Source organism: Aquarana catesbeiana, linkage group LG06, assembly GCF_042186555.1.
Source record: "Aquarana catesbeiana isolate 2022-GZ linkage group LG06, ASM4218655v1, whole genome shotgun sequence".
In the NCBI taxonomy this organism is placed as follows: Eukaryota; Metazoa; Chordata; class Amphibia; order Anura; family Ranidae; genus Aquarana; species Aquarana catesbeiana.
Genome location: NC_133329.1, coordinates 28,560,292 through 28,580,600, shown reverse-complemented (window position 1 = coordinate 28,580,600; position 20,309 = coordinate 28,560,292). Strand labels below are relative to the sequence as shown.

Sequence of the window (20,309 nt, the reverse complement as noted above, 5' to 3'; positions counted from 1 at the left end):
TAGAGGTTTATGAAGCGTCCGTTCAGGTCCGCCTAAAAAACTGACAGGCGGACCTGAACGGATCATTCGTGTGAAAGAGGCCTAATGCTACGTACACACGAGCGGACTTTACGGCAGACTTTGCCCGGCGGACGGGATTTCGTTGGACAATTCGATCGTGTGTGGGCTCCAGCGGACTTTGTTTTCTCAAAAGTTGGACAGACTTAGATTTGAAACATGTTTTAAATCTATCCGTCAAACTGGAGTCCGGTCGAAAAGTCCACTCGTCTGTATGCTAGTCCGACGGACAAAAAGCCACGCTAGGGCGGCTATTGGCTACTGGCTATGAACTTCCTTGTTTTAGTCCGGTCGTACGTCATCACGTACGAATTCGACGGACTTTGGTGGATTGTGTGTAGGCAAGTCTGTTCATTTGGAAAGTCTGTCATAAAGTCCGTCGAAAAGTCCGCCGGGCAAAGTCTGCCGTAAAGTCCGCTCGTGTGTACGCGGCATAGGACTTTTTTTTTTCAATAAATACACCCTAATGGAAACCTGATAGACACGCCGGATTCAACTCTTTGAAAATACTGTACATAAAATTATAAACTAAAGAATGCATAACAATCATTTAGATTATAAAAATGAAAATACAGAAAACTTGCTTACCGATGTCTTTCCTTTCTTCTTTTCGGCTAAACAGAACAAAAAAGACAGCAATAAGAATGAGATAAATCTAGGACGGGACGTAAAGGGCAGAGAAGCAGATTGGGGTACATGGTAAACACAGGTGTCTGCTTAGTGGGAATAGTAAATTCATTGGGCTCCATTCGCCAAAGCAGATCACATGCGGTATTTAGGTGTTCTGTCACTTTTTCCCACAAATATTGCACGTGATGCTAAAATTGTCAATTCACTATCCCTAGCGGATTTACCAAAAATTCACTATCCCTAGCGGTATTTACCAAAAAAAAGCAAAACCACCCGGTAAATACTGCATAAAACGGCGTTAAAGTTAATTCACTAAGGGAAATAAATAAACACATGCATGTGGTAAACAAGCAGTGGTCCAGGCATGCGATAGTTCAAACATTTTATTGCGTCAATGCAAGTACAAGAAGTACAGCCAAAGAAGCAATGCATAAATCAACAAGGAGAATGCCTCATGGCACATCTGAACAATGGGGACACAGCCCCTGATATGCTAGGAGGTATCCGAAAAGCCGAGTTAGATATATATTAATCACAGTTTTTTTTTCTAATTGCCATGTAAATCACATAATCCCAGCAGAGACATACATTTACAAGCCGTATTAATGCCCATTCTTGATGTGGGGACCTCCTGTGACCATAGCTATTGGGTCCAAGAGGTGCAGGACTGTGTAAAAAGGATACAGTGTTCATGTTAAGTAATATAATATAAATACAAAAGAGGAGCAGCGCTGTGACAAAGAAAGTGAAAAAGTATATGTGATATACCCAAATCAAATAAATAAATAAATAAATGAGTAAATACTAGACCCAAGTTTGCACTAGGTACCAAAGTTCATATAAATAGGTAGAAAAAGTCCTATCCAAGATCAATCATAAGTAGTAGACAAAATAGGAAGCGTAGATAGGTAGAAATCCAAATACATCAATATGTCCTTCACCGCACCACTGTGGTATTGATAAAAATGCGCGCTTACCAAACGGCAAGCTTGAAAAAGCTTGCGACCTTAACCCGGTCGGGGCCTTTCAGGATGGAACCATCAAAGGAAAACACACATCACCTTCGCTTGGATTAAGCACGCTCACCACCAATTATCACTGTTTTATGGAGATGTACCCCTGGCGTAAATGGTTTCGTCCATTTTGAAAGAAATGGGGGCCAACGACTCGGCAGACAATCACACCTCCCCGCCAGATATCCCCCTCACCGATGTCCCCTCAAGCACAACGGCTATAATATTCCTCAAAGCGGCCGACATTCATCGGAACACACACCCAGCTCCCCGTGGGATGAATGTCGGCCGCTTTGAGGAATATTATAGCCGTTGTGCTTGAGGGGACATCGGTGAGGGGGATATCTGGCGGGGAGGTGTGATTGTCTGCCGAGTCGTTGGCCCCCATTTCTTTCAAAATGGACGAAACCATTTACGCCAGGGGTACATCTCCATAAAACAGTGATAATTGGTGGTGAGCGTGCTTAATCCAAGCGAAGGTGATGTGTGTTTTCCTTTGATGGTTCCATCCTGAAAGGCCCCGACCGGGTTAAGGTCGCAAGCTTTTTCAAGCTTGCCGTTTGGTAAGCGCGCATTTTTATCAATACCACAGTGGTGCGGTGAAGGACATATTGATGTATTTGGATTTCTACCTATCTACGCTTCCTATTTTGTCTACTACTTATGATTGATCTTGGATAGGACTTTTTCTACCTATTTATATGAACTTTGGTACCTAGTGCAAACTTGGGTCTAGTATTTACTCATTTATTTATTTATTTATTTGATTTGGGTATATCACATATACTTTTTCACTTTCTTTGTCACAGCGCTGCTCCTCTTTTGTATTTATTATGTAATGTGTGTATCCCATTTTTAGCAGCTGCTTTTACGTTTTGTTTTTGATTAGTGAATTGTCACCTTGGTTTTTCAATTTTATTTTCTTCAGTATGCTTTTTATGTATCAATTTTATTATAGCGCGGTGATTTATCTTTAGTCTAAGTAATATAATATGGAGGAGAGGAGAGGACACCATTATAGTTACAGGGTCTCATGTTGGTGAAGCAGGACACGTGGATGAAGTTACCTCAGTAAGCATCTATTAGGGCGGGTAACCAGTAACAGAGGAAACTTGCAGTCAGTAGGAGCAAGTAGAGAGAAAGAGGAGAAAGCCTCATAGAACAGAAAAGAAGCATAGAAAGTACAGGCTGACAACTCAACAGCTTCTCCACAGAAAATATTTATTTGAGCATTACAGCAATAACATCATCCACAAATGTTGACGCGTTTCGGCCATCAGTAAATATCATGGTTGTTAAGGACACAGCGGCTGCCATGTCCTTAACAGCCAGGATTAATCTGCTGTTAGTAGGGTTCCCCGCTGACAGCAGAATACAAAAAAATGAATTGCCGGCAAAATTAGAAAAAAAAACTGTGTGCCCCCCCCCATTTATATCAAGCCATTCGGTACTGGTATGGATTTTAAAGGGGAACCCAAGCCAAAATTAAAAAAAAATGACCTGGGGTCCTCCCCAAATATCCATACCAGACCCTTATCCGAGCATGCAGCCCGGCAGGCCAGGAAAAGGGAACAAATCTTTAACATGGGTGGCGGTGTCATGGTTATTAAGGATGCAGTAGCTACCTGCTCCTTAACAACCATGATATTTTCTAGTTGTTAAGGACGCTGGTGGCCCCCCCACTCATTAACAACCATGTTTTTCAGCTTTCACTACTAAAATACCACATCACTTCATCATTTGATAAAATAGCTCATGCAGTATTTTAGTAGTGTTTTATTCCGTAAATTGCAAAACAATTTTTGAAAAACACTAATGCCCTGTACACACAGTCGGATTTTCCGACGGAAAAAGTGCAATCGGATTGTGTTGTCGGAAATTCCGACCGTGTGTGGGCTCCATCGGACTTTTTCCCTCGGGATTTTCGACACACAAAGTTTGAGAGCTATAAAATTTTCCAACAACAAAATCCGATCGGTTAAATTCCGATCGTGTGTACACAAATCCGACGCACAAAGTGCCACGCATGCTCAGAATGAATTAAGACACAAAAGCTATTGGCCACTGCCCCGTTTATAGTCCCGACGTACATGTTTTACGTCACCGCGTTCAGAACAATGGGATTTTCCGACAACTTTTTGTGACCGTGTGTATGCAAGACAAGTTTGAGCCAACATCCGTCGGAAAAAATCCTAGGATTTTGTTGTCGGAATGTCCGATCAATGTCCGACCATGTGTACGGGGCATAAGAGGTATTTTACCACGGTTCTTAAAGCGGTAGATAACTGTGAATTTATCCCATTGCCATAAATTTAGCAATGTTTGAATTCTGCTGTTGTTTCAAAGAGAAACTACAGTATAATGGTGTTCAAGTGCGGTCAACTTTATTATTTATTTATTTTTTTTAATGGTTTATTCATTTTTAAACTTCTTATTATCTGTTCAAGGGTACATGCACAGGGACGTCCTTAGACATTAAATATGTCTAGCGTGAAAAATGGCCAGGGAGCCACATGTGAAGCATACAGCCAGATATAGAAGTGAATGGCTGTAGGCCCCAAAACTTGTGTAAACACCAATGCTTCATTGCATTAGCATTTACCCGCACATGAGCATACAATATATTTTTTTGAACACGGAAGTATCATGGAAGTACAACTATTAATTTCTATGGCCAGCTTTCCCCACCTGTGGCTTCCTAGACAAGGGTAAAAGCTCATTATTTTTAGACATTTAAGCCTCATGCATACTGGTTTATTGTAAAACGCAGTTTCTCCTGACAGGAGAAAATCTGTGTTATAAACTCACCTAAAGGCACCTTTCACACTTGTGCAACCTGAAAGTCGCACGATTTTCCCGCAATTTTTCGCTGTGATTGACGCGACTTGAAGCAATGCCTGTGTAACCTTCGAGAAATTTGGACCAAAGTAGCGCAGGGACTACTTTGAAGTCGCTGCGACTAGAAGTTGCACAGATATGAATACTCATTGGAAATCATGGGGTACGACTTGTCATGTGACTTTGCAGTCCCAAGTCACAGCTGCAAGTCGCACAAGTGTGAAAGGGGCCTAAGCTGAATTTTTCTAACTAGTTTAGTAGAGTTTAGGAGTGTTTGGACGTTTATCAATGTAATTGGAATTTAAATTTGGGTTGGCTATTGAAATACACATTGAAGTGCTAAATGTGTCGATCGAAAGAAAGAAAGAAAGAAAGAAAGAAAGAAAGAAAGGAAGGAGGGAAGGAAGGAGGGAAGAAAGAAAGAAAGAAAGAAAGAAAGAAAGAAAGAAAGAAAGAAAGAAAGAAAGAAAGAAAGAAAGAAAGAAAAAAAGAAAGAAAGAAAGAAAGAAAGAAAGAAAGGAAGGAAGGAAGGAAGGAGGGAAGAAAGAAAGAAAGAAAGAAAGAAAGAAAGAAAGAAAGAAAGAAAGAAAAGAAAAGAAAAGGAAAGGAAAGGAAAGGAAAGGAAAGGAAAAGGAAAGGAAAAGGAAAGGAAAGGAAAAGGAAAAGGAAAGGAAAAGGTAAAGGTATTCCATTTCCCCATACCTGTGGTTTTTGGGTGGAATACACAGCACAGTGATTCCTTGTAGATGTGAAAAGCTAGTATGTATTTCAATTTATTCTGACATGTTTTGCGCTACACATTTCTTGAAGAAAGCTTTGAGAAAAAGCTGTGCCTAGCTCGAAACATGTCAGAATAGAATTTGCTCCTGGGGATATTTTAATAAAGTTAGAATATTTTGTGTCTTGGTGTACGACATTTCTGTTGCTAATACAAGCGATTGGATCTGTAGTTAACAGAAATGAAAGCTAAAACAATACATGAACTTACCATAGCTTTGGTCCATACGTTGTCTCATTAGATTAATTTTAATTCCCGCTTCTGTATCCATCTCTTTTAGAGTTAAATATTTGTCTTTTGAAAAACTGATGCTTTAACTTCGGACTTCAACTATTGAGCTCTAATTAAATCTTTAAAGGGATGTGTTTCTCTGGAAAATAGACACAAAAACTAAAAATAGGTACAATATTACTATTATTATTATTATTTATTTATTTAATTATTCATTCATTATAGTGTAACACTGTACCATTTGAGGAAGTTAGTTTCAGTCACAATAATGAAATAATCATGCCAAATACTATAATGTATGCTTTCATATAATGTGAGATAACACTATCATGACCCCTGGCTGCAAACACACCTTACAAACTGATTGTACAATCTCGCTTAGATTTATCATCGGCCATGTACTATGAGAGCCTACCTCAACTGTTCATTTCATTTATATCCAATCTGTTAGGCCATCACTGTGTTGGTAAATCTAAGGGAGATATGTAATTTTAGTGGCCATCTTCAATTTCAATCTAGTCCTTGAACCCAAACTTTAAAGTGCACCTTTCCTATGACCTTTAAAGTTAGTCCAAGAAGATATGTATCTAAATCCATTTTTTTTCAGTTTTGATAGAGTAGGGAGTGTTTAAAACCCCTGTAGCTTTTGTGGCCCATTGGGAAAATTTCTCTTGACTTCCTGTCCTGTATATACAACTGGAAGTGAGAACAAAATCTGTTTAACCACTTGCCTACCAGGCACTTTCAACCCCTTCCTGCCCAGGTTAATTTTCAGCTTTCAGCACTGTCACGCTTTGAATGAAAATTGAGCGGTCATACAACACTGTAAATATATGACATTGTTATCATTTTTTTGAGACAGATAGAGCTTTCTTTTGGTGGTATTTAGTCACCACTGGGTTTTTTTTTAATTTTTTGCTAAACAAAGGAAAAAAGATCAACATTTTTCTTTTTCTTCATTTCTGTTATAACATTTTGCAAATAAGTAATTTTTCTTAACTGATGTGCGGTGATGAGGCTTCACTGATGGGCACTGATGATGCGGCACTGATGGGCACTGATGAGGCTGCAATGATGGGCACTGATAAGCTGCACTGATGAGCACTAATAAGCTGCACTAATGGGCACTGATGAGGAAGCACTAAATGAGGTAGCACTAATCGTCAGCACTGATGGGCACTGATTGGCACTGATGGGGCTGAGCTTATGTCCTGATTATCAGTGTAAATGTCCCCTGTAACAGTATAGCCGGTTAGTGGCTTTCCTTTCCTCAGACAGTGACAGCGCTGAGCAAAGGAAATGCTGATAACCGGCATTTATTTACATGTGATCAGCTGTGATTGGACACAGCTGATTACATGATAATGGGCCGCTGTGATTGGCCCTTTACCTCGATCTGTCAGCAGCTGTGTCCAAAGGACTCATCAATCACAGAGAGCACCTGATGCGCATCCCAGAGGGCACACAGGGAGGCAGGGCTATGGGAGGATGTCAACAGATGCCCTCCTGGAAATTTGCGACCGTGCTGTACCCTCCTTCGGCTATAGCATGGTTGACAAGAAGGGGGCGAAAGAAGGAAAGGGGAGCAGGGGAAGAGAGGTAGAGGGAGGGATCTATCTTTCTTGCCCTGCTCCGCTTTCCTTCTCTCACCCCCTCCCCCTTCCTTCCTTTCCCTCTCCTCCCTTTTCACTCCCCCCTTTTCTTTTTCTTTTCCTTCCTTTCCATCACCCTGTTCTTCCCTTTTTCTTTTTTCTCTCCTCCCCTCCCTTTATCCTCCTTTTTTTCCCCCTCCCTTTCTTTTTTTCCCCACCTCTCCTTCCTTCTTTTCTACCTGTCTGTTTTCCCCATTGTCCTTTCCTTGCCTTGTCCCCCCCCCCCCACTTTTCCTTCGTTATCTCCCCCATGTTTCCACCTTACCTTTTCTTCTTTACCTCTTGTTTTTTCCTTTCCCACTTCTCCCCCCCCCCCCCTTTTTCTTCTCTATACATTCCCTTATGGTACTCGGATAATTATTACCTTAACCTGTTCTGCCAAAGAAAACACATTGTTTAGGGTATTATACCTTATATTCATTTTAAGTACCTGGTTACGTGTGTAGCGGTCACTACCCAAATGGTAGGTACAGTGCTCTCGTGTTAGAATTCAGTTTTAGGTAAATTTAGTCAGGCCTGTGGTTTCTGGCAGGCCTGGTTGTTTTGATTTGGGGGAATGGGAGTGCTAGTTTAGAGGGGGGGTGTGACCACCTTGCTTCTGACCAATCATTAATTTGTATTGGAAAGGGGCCGGGCTTGTATATAGGTGGGGGTCACATGCTCCCAGGGAGGTCTGGAGTTTGGAAAGGAAGAAGACAGCATGTAGGGGCTGGTGCAGCTCAGGCGCTCTCCCCTCTGGGGAGGGGAATGTGCCATGCGGGGAGGAGAGATGGAGGAGCCATCGGGAGGAAGTTGCTTCAACTAACACCAAAAAGACTGGGTGATCGACCCCCTGTGGCAATCATGGACCGTTGATCGGAAAGACAAGTGAGTGGAAACCCAGGGAAACAGTACTTCCAAAGACTTAAGGGTGTTAAAGTGCAGGTCTTGAAGGAGGAGGTGCAGGTCTTCGGCCTTAAAGAATCAATACCTCAAAAAGGGTGTTGGAGTGTGGGTCAATGAATAAGACTGTGCAGGGATTTGGCCTTAAAGAATTAACACCCAGGAAAAATCCAAACGGTCAGGCAAAGGACTTTATTCAGAGTATCGTTCTTTGGGCATAATTTGGAGGTGCCGTACAGTTGGGAAGTAGCAACAAACAGGAGGGTGTAAAGCTGCAAAGCATAACTGGAAGCAAGTATGGGTTAAGAGTTATTCAGAGTGGCTCTTTATAATCTGAACTATGTATTCTCAGGACTTACTTCACTTAACGCCAAATCTGTGAGAGTTATTCAGAGTGACTCTGTACCACAGTATCGCAATATGTGTTGGAAAGAATAGCAAAGAGCATCTCAACCGATCCTTTCCCTAACCAAGTTAAAGTTCTACAAAATAAACTAAGTTTGATGGAATCTTGACTGTCTCAATTCTGTGGGTTGGAAGGTGGAGGGCAGCGGGTTGGTAGTAAGGCAAGTGAACAAACACTGCAGCTCCCAAGGGAGTAGTGCGCTACACATGTGTCTGCTTTACTGCCCCCCTGCCCGCTGTGGGGGGGCCACCCTCGGGCATCCCTTATCCTTGCTGCTCCTGTTTGCTCGCTCATTTGGGTAAGCAACCAAATCCCCCCTTTTTTTCTCCCTCCCTCATATACCGTTTTGTTTATTCATCATTACCTTGTTCTTTTACTGTATTGTTGAAAATGAATTGTGTAATTTCTCCTGAAGAAGCGGTTCTTACCGTGAAACATGTAAAGGATTCAACATACTTCCAAAGAGTCCAAACTACTTTCCATTAGGGGTGCAACGGATCCTCATTGATCCATGATCCGTACGGATCAACCTCCGCGGATCAGGACACCCGCGATCCGCAGAGCGCTCTGTGGCCTCGGCCATAAGAAAGGCTGCGGCTTCGGCCTAGCTCCAGAGCGGCGGTCATCTTGGTACACCCGGCGGCCGTTTACCAAGTGATCGCTCCGTCAAATGACGGAGCGATCACTTGTAATAAACCGGCGTCATGTCATGACGCCGGTTCCTCTCTCCCCTCTGTGTACTGATCTGTACAGTGGAGGGGAGAGTTCGGATGGCAGCAGTGACAAAACTCTGCAATGCCCTGCCAATACTCTGCAATGCCCTGCCAATACTCTGCAATGCCCTGCAATGCCCTGACAATACTCTGCAATACCCTGACAATACTCTGCAATACCCTGACAATACTCTGCAATACCCTGACAATACTCTGCAATGCCCTGCCAATACTTTGCAATGCCCTGCAATACTCTGCCATACCCTGCCACTACTCAGCAATGCCCTGACAATACTCTGCAATGCCCTGACAATACTCTTCCATACCCTGCCAATACTCTGCCTTGCCCTGCCAATACTCTGCAATGCCCTGCCAATACTCTGCAATGCCCTGACAATACTCTGCAATACCCTGACAATACTCTGCAATGCCCTGACAATACTCTTCCATACCCTGCAAATACTCTGTCATACCCTGCCAATACTCTTCCATACCCTGACAATACTCTGCAATGCCCTGACAATACCCTGCAATGCCCTGACAATACTCTTCCATACCCTGCCAATACTCTGCAATACTCTGCCAATACTCTGCCATACCCTGCCAATACTCTGCCATACCCTGCCAATACTCTGCCATACCCTGCCAATACTCTGCCAATACCCTGCCAATACCCTGCCAATACTCTGCCAATACTCTGCCAATATACCCGCCAATACCCTGCAATACTCTGCCATACCCTGCTAATATATTATTACAGTGGGGGAGATTGTGGATATTACAGTGGGGGAGATTTTTTTTTGTTGATCCGAAAATGATCCGAACCGTGAATCCTGATCCGAGGAACGATCTGAACCATGAGTTTTTTGATCCGTTGCACCCCTACTTTCCATTAATAAACAACCGCATGAAAATAATGTTTTGTCAAGTTTTTTTTAATTGTTACACTTTATTTCTATGGACATGTGTCTTTGTTTTTAACTATGGATTAATAAAAGTTAACTATTTTTATTATTTCATTGTTATCCTTGGGTACCAAGATAGTCCATTCATTCCTGTGTCAGGGGCACACGAGGGGTGCTCCTAAATACTTTCTTTTTGATTGCATATATGTGAACCGGGTCTTATGGTATCAGTTTTAGTATTGGAGCATTTGCACAACCGATACCAATATTTTTGCAATGCTAATGCTAATAATAGTTAAAGTACACAATAATTAAATGAATACATAATACCATATTTATTGGTGTATAACACGCACCTTAATTTTAAGAGGGACAATTCAGGAAAAAAAATTACATTTTAAATAAAGAACTTTGAAGCAAAATAAGGGTCAGTGTCAATGCAGCCTTATCCGTGCCCATCTGCAGCCTTGCCATTGCCCATTAATGCAGCCTGATTAGTGCCCATCTGCAGCCTCGCCATTGCCCATCATTAAAGCCTGATCAGTGCTGATCTGCAGCCTCCCGATTGCCCAATAATGCAGCCTGATCCGTGCCCATCTGCAGCCTCACCATTGCCCATTAATGCAGCCTGATTAGTGCCCAACTGCAGCCTTGCCATTGCCCATTAATGCAGACTAATCCGTGCCCATCTGCAGCCTCACCATTGCCCATCATTGAAGTGTGATCAGTGCTGATCTGCAGCCTCGCCATTGCCCATTAATGCAGCCTGATCCATGCCCAACTGCAGCCTTGCCATTGCCCATTAATGCAGACTAATCCGTGCCCATCTGCAGCCTCACCATTGCCCATCATTGCAGCCTGATCAGATTCTATCTGCAGCCTCACCATTGTCCATCAATGCAGCCTGATCATTGCCAGATTACACAGAGGGATCTCCTGTTTACTCGGCGCTCGCAGTCACACGCAGTCCCGCCTCCTGGACCGGCTCCTATGATAGACAGAACACTGGTCCAATGCCGGGAAATGTGAGTATTCTAGGAGGTGGGACTGTATGTGACCCAATATTGGCGGTTAACACGCACACATGACTTACCCTCTATTTTCAGGGGGAAAAATTGTGTGTTATACGCAGATAAATATGGTATTTATTGAAATACTAATTCAACATAATTAAGCCTGTCTGTACTGTGTTTGCAGTCCTTGATTTTGATCTGTAAAATACATTTGAACACTGCATGTCCTAATAAAGGGTTAAAATTTTAAACAGCGCCTTCCTCCATCGTTTTAAATAGGAAAAGAACAGGCATACAGAGTAACCAGTAACATGATGTCTTTATTTTAAATGTACAGTTTTACCCGGAGATATATATATATATATATATATATATATATATATATATATATATATATATATATAAAGTTATGCATAGCACGGGTACAGAAGGGATGACAATCACAGGAAAGAGGGTCATTAGGAGACTCGTCTATCCACATTCCTGTAGGTGATAACAGTTGTTAAGCAATGTTAAGAATCTGATACAATTATAACATGGTAACTTGTCTCCTAAATATAGAAAGTAGGTGTATACAATATCAGGTATAGTACAAGGAGTGGTAGGACTAAAAATTGTACAGTATTGGGTTCTGTGCTCTGTTAGGGGACTAACAGTGTAATGTATCCATAGGGGAGTAAAGGGCCAACATGGGGGTCACTCCAGAATAAAACTCGGGCACGGGTAAAAGAAAAGTTGAAGCGGATGTTTACTGCATCTGAGCACCACAAACCAAAAACACTATTTTTTATTTATCTTTATTTTTAGCAGAGTAAAAAGATACAAATGGCAATAGTTGTTCCGAGCATTTGTGAAATATAAAAGAAAAACATGTAATGTACATAAAACTGGCGTGAGCGCCATCACGTGGCATACACCGTATCGTAACATGTCAAACTTTTCTTACTAAGAAGAACATTATAAGGCTAACACATATTTTGACCAAGGCAGGCATAGGCAGTGTCAAGTGAACATTAAAACATTCCATTAGTAATCGTCCTGTCCACAAGGACAGGACCAGCGTGGTTCTACCCTGCAGGCCTCTGGCGAAGGGGGGGACCTAATAGGCCTCCGTCAGACCTCCCACAACCAGAGGTCCCATCCGGGGAGCGAGCTAAAGCAGGAGAGAACACAGAAATAAGTCCCCTCCCTAGGGCCAGAAGGGGAGGGAGGGGTTGCCACCATTGATCGTAATTGTGACAGACCTATTCAGAACAATAACATATTCGAACAAAAAGAAAAGGAAAAAGAATAGTATAGAGGAGGGGGTGAACTCTCTCCCAAGAGCACATACCTGTGCTTCCATTAGAAAAATGTTGATGAATGCTCACACCAATGATCATTGCTGCAAAGGAGAAGTATTAAAGAAATAATGGTCCATCTGAGGTTATAGGAACTGTCTAACCAGGTAAAGTGCAGTGTCGGGGGTGTCCGATGAGGGATGGTTCAGCTACTGTAGTTCCAATAATGCCTTCTCAAGGCTAGACGAGGCATGCCCTGGATCAGAGGTGTGTTCTGACCACAGTGCCCATATATAATTAAACCTTTCTTTAGTGCCCTTACAAGTTACCACCCATTCTTCAGCTCCCTTAATCTCCTGCACGTTCCGTATCCATCCCTCTCAGCTTGGGACATGTGCACACTTCAAATAAATGGGGAGCAAGCATCTAGCCACATTTCGGAGATGCAGCAAGGCTCTTTTCTTGTATTGGCTGACTGGTAGTGGAGGGACATGAAAAAGGAAGTGCAGCGAAGAGAACGGAAAATCTAAGCCCAATAATTCCTTTAGCTGAGTTTTAATATCCTCCCAAAAGGCCCTGACCACCTGACACTCCCACCACAAGTGTAACAATGTTCCACAGTGGCCACAGCCTCTCCAGCAATGGTCAGGGATGGAGGGATAGATCCGTGACAAAGCAGCATGTGTCCGGTACCAGCGAGTCAATATCTTGTAGTTCGTTTCTTGGGTTCTAGACTCTATGGAGCTAGAATGAGTGAGCTGATACAAATGGTCCAGCTGTGTCCCGGAAACTCATCCCCAAGTCCCTTTCCCATTCCCTGATGTAAAGTGGTTTAGTGACAGAGGTGGCGGAGCCCAACAGTTGGTAGAGTTCGGAGACCATGTAAGCGATAGGCTCTTCTGCAATAAAGAGGAGCTCAAATGGCGTAAGTGGGAAATATCCCTGATAGGGATATCCCTGATAGGGTGTCCCTGTGTGGCAAAAAAGTGACAAAGTTGAATATGTCACCAGAAATCCATAGGGAAGCTACTGTGACGAGCCCTAAGGGCTTCAAGTGTAGGGAGTCTACTGTTCTCCAGGAACTTACGACAGCTGACGTTTTTGTCATCTGCCCAGCTTCCAAAAAAGGAGATCTGCTGCCCCGGGCAAACCAACAGTAGCCCCCAAGCGGGGCCAGGGGAGACACAGGGGGGGCAGAGAGTCAAAGCAATTAAGTTGATCCCAGACTTTAAGAGCCTGGAATGTTAAAAGTGAGGTGGCATCTGACAGCCCCCTGTGCTCCCCCGGCAGCCACGGGGCATACGCCAAGTTACTTTCTACTAAACATTTTTCCAGGGGAAGCCAAAGATTAGACCGGGTATAAATCTCCTGTCTTTTTTGGACGCCTCATCACTTGCATGGCTATTCGTGGTCTCTTTGCGTTCCACACAAAGTCCGCCATCATACTTGTAAGTGTCAAAAGAAAAAGATATTAGGTAGGGGCACAGCACAGGCACCATTTGCATATGGAAGAGTATACGTGGGAGGATGTTCATCTTTATAATGTTCACCCGCTCCAGCTATGTGAACGCATTCTTGACCAACTTTGAAGATCTGATCTTAATATTTCGCCAGAAATCTATAGGGAAGCTACCGTGACGAGCCCTAAGAGCTTCAAGTGTAGGGAGTCTACTGTTCTCCAGGAACTTACCACAGCTGACATTCGTGTCATCTGTCCAGCTTCCAAAAAAGGAGATCTGCTGCCCCGGGGCAAACCATAAGTAGCCCCTGAGCGGGGCCAGGGGAGACACGGGGGGCAGAGAGTGTAAGCAATTAAGTCGATCCCAGACTTTAGGAGCCTGGATTGTTAAAGGTGAGGTGGCATCTGACAGCCCCCTGTGCTCCCTCGGCAGCCACGGGGCGTACACCAAGTTCCTTCCTGCTAAATATTTTCCAGGGGAAGCCACCGATTAGACCGGGTATGGAAGCACCAATTTAAAAATTGCTGAAGAACGATAGCCTGTAGTACCGTCCAATATCAGGCACACCTAAAGCTCCTGTCTTTTTTGGGCGCCTCATCACTTGCATGGCCCTTCGGGGTCTCTTTGCATTCCACACAAAGTCAGTCATCATATTTGTAAGTGTCGAAAAAAAAAGGTATTACAGTAGGTAGGGGCACAGCACAGGCACCATTTGCATATGGAAGAGTATACGTGGGAGGATGTTCATCTTTATTTATGTTCACCCGCCCTAGTCATGTGAACGCATTCTTAGACCAACTTTGAAGATCTTGTCTAACTGCCGCCAATAATGTGGGGTAATTACTATTATATAGGGTCTCAAATCGATCTGTTAGCTGAATGCCTAAATATTTTAATGAGGACTTGGCCCATGTAAAGGGGAACGCCACTTGTAGACTCGTTGCCAATGGCGAGGGGAGCACGATCGGTAAAATCTCAAATTTAGAAATAATTGATTTTAAAGTTAGAGAGTGCCCCAACCCGTTAAAGCTCCTTCATAAGGTTTGGCAGCGAAATCAGGGGTTCCATAAGATGGACCACCGCATCATCGGCATTGGCCGATAACTTGTGCTTCGTATTGCCATACTTTACCCCCCTGGCCCGTATGGAGCGCAAAAGGGATCCAAAATTAGGGCAAAGAGCAGAGGGGAGAGAGGACACCCCTGTTTTGTGCCATTCCTAATCGGGAACCTGGAGGAGAAAAAGCCATTCACCTTAACTTGGGCAGTGGGTGTCGAGTATAAGGCCATAATCCATGTCAGCATCTGGGGACCTAGTCCGAAAGTTTCTAAGACCGCTCACAGAAAAGACCAGTCGACGCGGTCATCTGTGGATAATATAAGATAGGGGCTGAACTTCTGGCTGATGTGGGCCCAGTGGATGAGGTGGATAGCTCTAAGGGAGTTGTCACGTGCTTCAAAAACACTCCATGCTTTATTGTGTTGAGAAATCACTTTGAAAAACACCCCCCTAGCATTTCAGGTCTTGGCCATCTTGAGAAAGGGCAAATGATTTATGTAGCATTAACTTCCTGGAATCCATCTGCCCTTAGCTCAAGCATGCATGCAGGAGAGTAAGATTAGCTAAGAAAACCTCTCCTCCTCTTCTCCTCTCCTGAAGTCTCCTGGGATATATGACATCATATATGACACCATTTGCTTAGGCCAAGAAGTAACGGAAGAAATGTAAAATGGATGGTGATTTTAAAGAAATGGAAGGAAAGGAAATGATATTTTAATTCCACAACATGTATGTCATTTTTATGTTTTACCTTTGTTTTACTTTTGTTACACTTTACCATCTTTTAGAAGCTGGTGATATTTTAGGCTGCATTCAAACCTGTGCGTTGTGCTTTTTTTTGGGGGTGTTTTGTTGCTCATTTTTATGTGCGTTTTTGCACATTTTTGTACAATGTTTTTAAAAAGCTTTAGAGCTTTGGTATTTTAAGGAGCCGGCACCCACCGCCTTTCTAACCGGTGACTTATCACTGCTGTCAGCAGCACGGATGAGTCATCGGTTGTAAAGGTGTTGGTGTCCTAATACCGATAGGTGATCCCTGCTGACAGTAGAATATAAACAAGAGCCAGCATTGAAAAAAAAAAAAACAGTGCTTGCCCCCCCCCCAATCCATACCAGGCTCTCCAGGTCTGGTATGGATTTTAAGGGGGACCCCATGTCAAAAAAATGCTTGAAATAGTTGAAAGGGTAGTTGATGCTTGGAATAAACTACCAGCAGAGGTAGTGAGACAGTCAACAGTAAATGGCTTCAAACATGCATTGGACAAACATAACTCTATACTCAGAAAACAAAATTAATGAAAAAAAAAAAAAAAAAAACAATACAAAAACAAACCCGCCCCCCCCCCCAAAAAAAGACTCAATGGACTACATTGTCCTTTTCTGCATTACTTTTCTATGTTTTTATGTTTCAAAATCCATACTAGGCCCTTATTTGAGCATGCAGCCCGAAAGGCCACCCCCATGACCCATACCCAGTCCACATGCCCTCAATATGGGAGGGCATTTTGCCGGAGGGGTCCCCCCCCCGGCAATGCACCTTGTCCCCATGTTGATGAGGACAAGGACCTCTTCCCCACAACCCTAACCCTGGGGGGGGTATTTGTACTGTCATTTTTCAGGCCTCAAGAAATGAAATATGCCGTCAGTACATCCGGTTGATCAATTTTCATATATACAGTATTTATCGGCATATAACACGCACTTTTTTCCCCTTAAAATCAGGGGAAAATCATGGGTGCGTGTTATACGCCGATCCCCGCTAATTGTGCTCTATCTGCGGCGATCGCTGCCGACATTCACATAGCGTGTAGTTTTCAATATGGCGCCGCAGAGTTCGGAGGGACTCGGCGGAGCTGAACGAGCGCCGCCGAGATCACAGTGACTGGTCGGAGCTGAGATACTCATAGTCGAGTGTTATCGGCTCTTTCCGGCGCCGCTCACAGTCACGCCCAGTCCCGCCATTGGACCTGTGTTATGTCCATCATAGGGCGGGACTGGGCGGGACTGTGAGCGGCGCCGGAAAGAGCCGATAACACTCGACTATGTGTATCTCGGCGGCGTTCGTTCAGCTCCGCCGAGTCCCTCCGAACTCCACGGCGCCATATTTAAAACTACCGTACATGCTATGTGTATGTCGGTGGCAATCTGTCCAAGCATGGACACTGGGGGCAAGGCTGCACTGACCACTGGGGCAAAGTTGCACTGACCACTGGGGCAAAGCTGCACTGACAAGGCTGCACTGACAAGGCTGCACTGACAAGACTGCACTGGGGCAAAGCTGCACTGACAAGGCTGCAATGGACACCGGGGCAAGGCTGCACTGACACTGAAAAGGCTGCATTGATGGGCATTTTAATGTAATGTAAACTTCCCTCCTAAAAGTTTTTTTCCTTAAAATTCTCTCCTAAACTTGGGGTGCGTGTTATACGCCGGCGCGTGTTATACGCCAATAAATACGTTATGTACCATAGTTTGTGGACTCTGTAACTTTCCTAAAGAGTAAATAATATACACTGGTTTGGGTTATTTTCACCAAAGTAATGTAACAGTATACAGTTTGGTCTAAATGTATGAAGAATGATTATTTATTTGCAAAATTTTGTAACAGAAACAAAGAAAAACATATTTTTTCAAAATTTTCGTTTTTTTTTTTTTTTATTATTATTTATTTATTTAGCAAAAAAATAAACAGTAGTGATTAAATACCACCAAAAAAAAATAAAAGCTCTATCTGTCTCAAAAAAAAATTGATACAAATGTTATATTAGTGAAGTGTTGCATAACCGCGCAATTGTCATTCAAAGTGCAACAGCGCCGAAAGCTGAAAATTGGCCTGGGCAGGAGGGGGATGAAAGCATACATATACAGATATATATCTATATATATATATATATATATATAGATATATATCTATATATAGATATAGATATATCTATCTATGTATCTATCTATTTATCTATGTATCTATCTATGTATCTATGTATCTATCTATGTATCTATCTATCTATCTATGTATCTATGTATCTATCTATGTATCTATCTATCTATCTATGTATCTATCTATCTATCTATGTATCTATCTATCTATCTATGTATCTATCTATCTATCTATGTATCTATCTATCTATCTATGTATCTATCTATCTATCTATGTATCTATCTATCTATCTATGTATCTATCTATCTATGTATCTATCTATCTATCTATCTATGTATCTATCTATCTATCTATGTATCTATCTATCTATCTATGTATCTATCTATCTATCTATGTATCTATCTATCTATCTATGTATCTATCTATCTATCTATGTATCTATCTATCTATCTATGTATCTATCTATCTATGTATCTATGTATCTATCTATGTATCTATCTATCTATCTATGTATCTATCTATCTATCTATGTATCTATCTATCTATCTATGTATCTATCTATCTATCTATGTATCTATCTATCTATCTATGTATCTATCTATCTATGTATCTATGTATCTATCTATGTATCTATCTATCTATCTATCTATGTATCTATCTATCTATCTATGTATCTATCTATCTATCTATGTATCTATCTATCTATCTATGTATCTATCTATCTATCTATGTATCTATCTATCTATCTATCTATGTATCTATCTATCTATCTATCTATCTATCTATCTATCTATCTATCTATCTATCTATCTATCTATCTATCTATCTATCTATCTATCTATCTATCTATCTATCTATCTATCTATCTATCTATCTATCTATCTATCCATCCATCCATCCATCTATCTATATCTATATATAGATATCTATATCTATATCGATATAGATATATATAGATATATATCTATATATATATATATAGATATAGATATATATCTAAATCTATAGATCTCTATATATATAGATCTATAGATATATATATATATATATATATATATATATATATATATATATATATTATATATATATATATATATATATATATATATATATATATATATATATATATATATATAAACCAGAGTTTAGTGACTTTAACATGTTCATGTGATTTCTAAATGCAAAATTAATATTTTGAACAAGCAGTTAAAATAATACCTTGTGATCCATGAAGGTCCTAGCTCAGGCACTTCCTGATATTCCAGTTATAGTGTCACAACCCTCTGTCTCTGTCCCCTGTCTCTCTCCCAGTTGTGCTTCTGGGTTGTCAGTGTCACTCTGTTACATGGGCTTCCAATGGTGTACTATTTCAGCACACCTATTAGCTGGAATGCATGTAGACAGAAAGGGGTTGATTTACTAAAACTGGAGAGTGCAAAATTGGGTGCAGCTCTGTATAGAAACCAATCAGCTTCCAGGTTTTTTTGTCAAAGCTTAATGAGTTGGAACAAAAACAAAAATGAATAAAAAAAAAAAAAAAAAGTTGAAAACAGGATTCTGTAAATAAATAAATAAATAAATAAAATTCTCAGGAGAATCAGACAGTGGGGAGAGCACCAGCTTCTTGGGGAACTAGGAATAAGCTGTATATAAAGTATTACTTTATTTATCATCCTAGGCAAAATGAGTTCACCCGTGGAGTGGGGTTAGGAACCCACTGCAAGGAGAAGAATGTTAAAGAAGAACTATAGTCAAAACTTTTTAAGAGAGGGCTATAACCCCTGTCAGATTTTTTTTTTTCACCATCTGTGTCCCATTGGAGAGATTTCCCTTCACTTCCTGTCCCCATAGCCAAACAGAAATTGAGAGAAAATCTCTGGGAATTAAGGGAATCTCTTGGGGCCCCCCAGGGCACCAGAACTAGTGTCCCCATTCAAAGATTTCTCCTCTATTACTTTTCTGGGGACAACCCAAAATTTGGGGTTTTCTTTACTTTAGTTTTCAATATTTAATAGTAAACAGGACAAATAAAGAGGGGGAGTCTCCTTAATGGGGGGCACAGACAGCAATAAAAACGGACAGTGGTTCTAACCCCTCTGCGCGCCATCCAAAACTAAATCAAAAGTTTTACCTTTAGCTATACTTTAAGTTCTTATAGGTCAGTCAGATCAGTTCATTTTAATGCATATAATATATCACCCAAGATTTCAGTAAAATATGAAGTTGCGGTGAGTAAATAGATACCCAACATGTCAAGCCTTAAAATGGCAGGCACCTGTAAAATGGGGAAAAAAAATTGGTACCCAAAATTGCCCATAGGCAACTCCTTAAAACCCTTTACAGGCAATCAGTTGAAATGCAACCCTTAATGATGGGCCTGGAATTATTGCTCTCACTGTGAAGTGTGCAGAAAAACCTCCTAGGTCTAGTGCAATTTGCCATTTTTGGATGAAGGTGCGCCTAACACTTGATGCGTATGTCAAATATCCATTTATAAACAGTGCTGGTAGACAA

The 20,309-nt window shown here is 41.7% G+C and overlaps 1 protein-coding gene across 4 annotated transcripts in view; it reads right to left on the bottom strand.

Annotated features, from left to right (window-relative positions):
- The window catches only part of LOC141148242 (uncharacterized), a 104,889-nt gene that overhangs the window by 41,219 nt on the left and 43,361 nt on the right, over positions 1 to 20,309 (bottom strand). For 2 of the 4 annotated variants that reach the window (XM_073635497.1, XM_073635496.1), the window contains exons 2-3: positions 5,527 to 5,686; positions 646 to 671 (exon numbers count right to left, since the gene is read on the bottom strand). In XM_073635497.1, coding sequence (XP_073491598.1) covers positions 646 to 671; positions 5,527 to 5,587 — 87 coding nt within the window. In that variant the 5' untranslated portion in view covers positions 5,588 to 5,686. Of the gene's footprint in view, positions 1 to 645; positions 672 to 5,526; positions 5,687 to 12,451; positions 12,603 to 19,013; positions 19,161 to 20,309 lie in introns of those variants that run through there. The other 2 variants (XM_073635499.1, XM_073635498.1) reach the window with 2 other exon arrangements.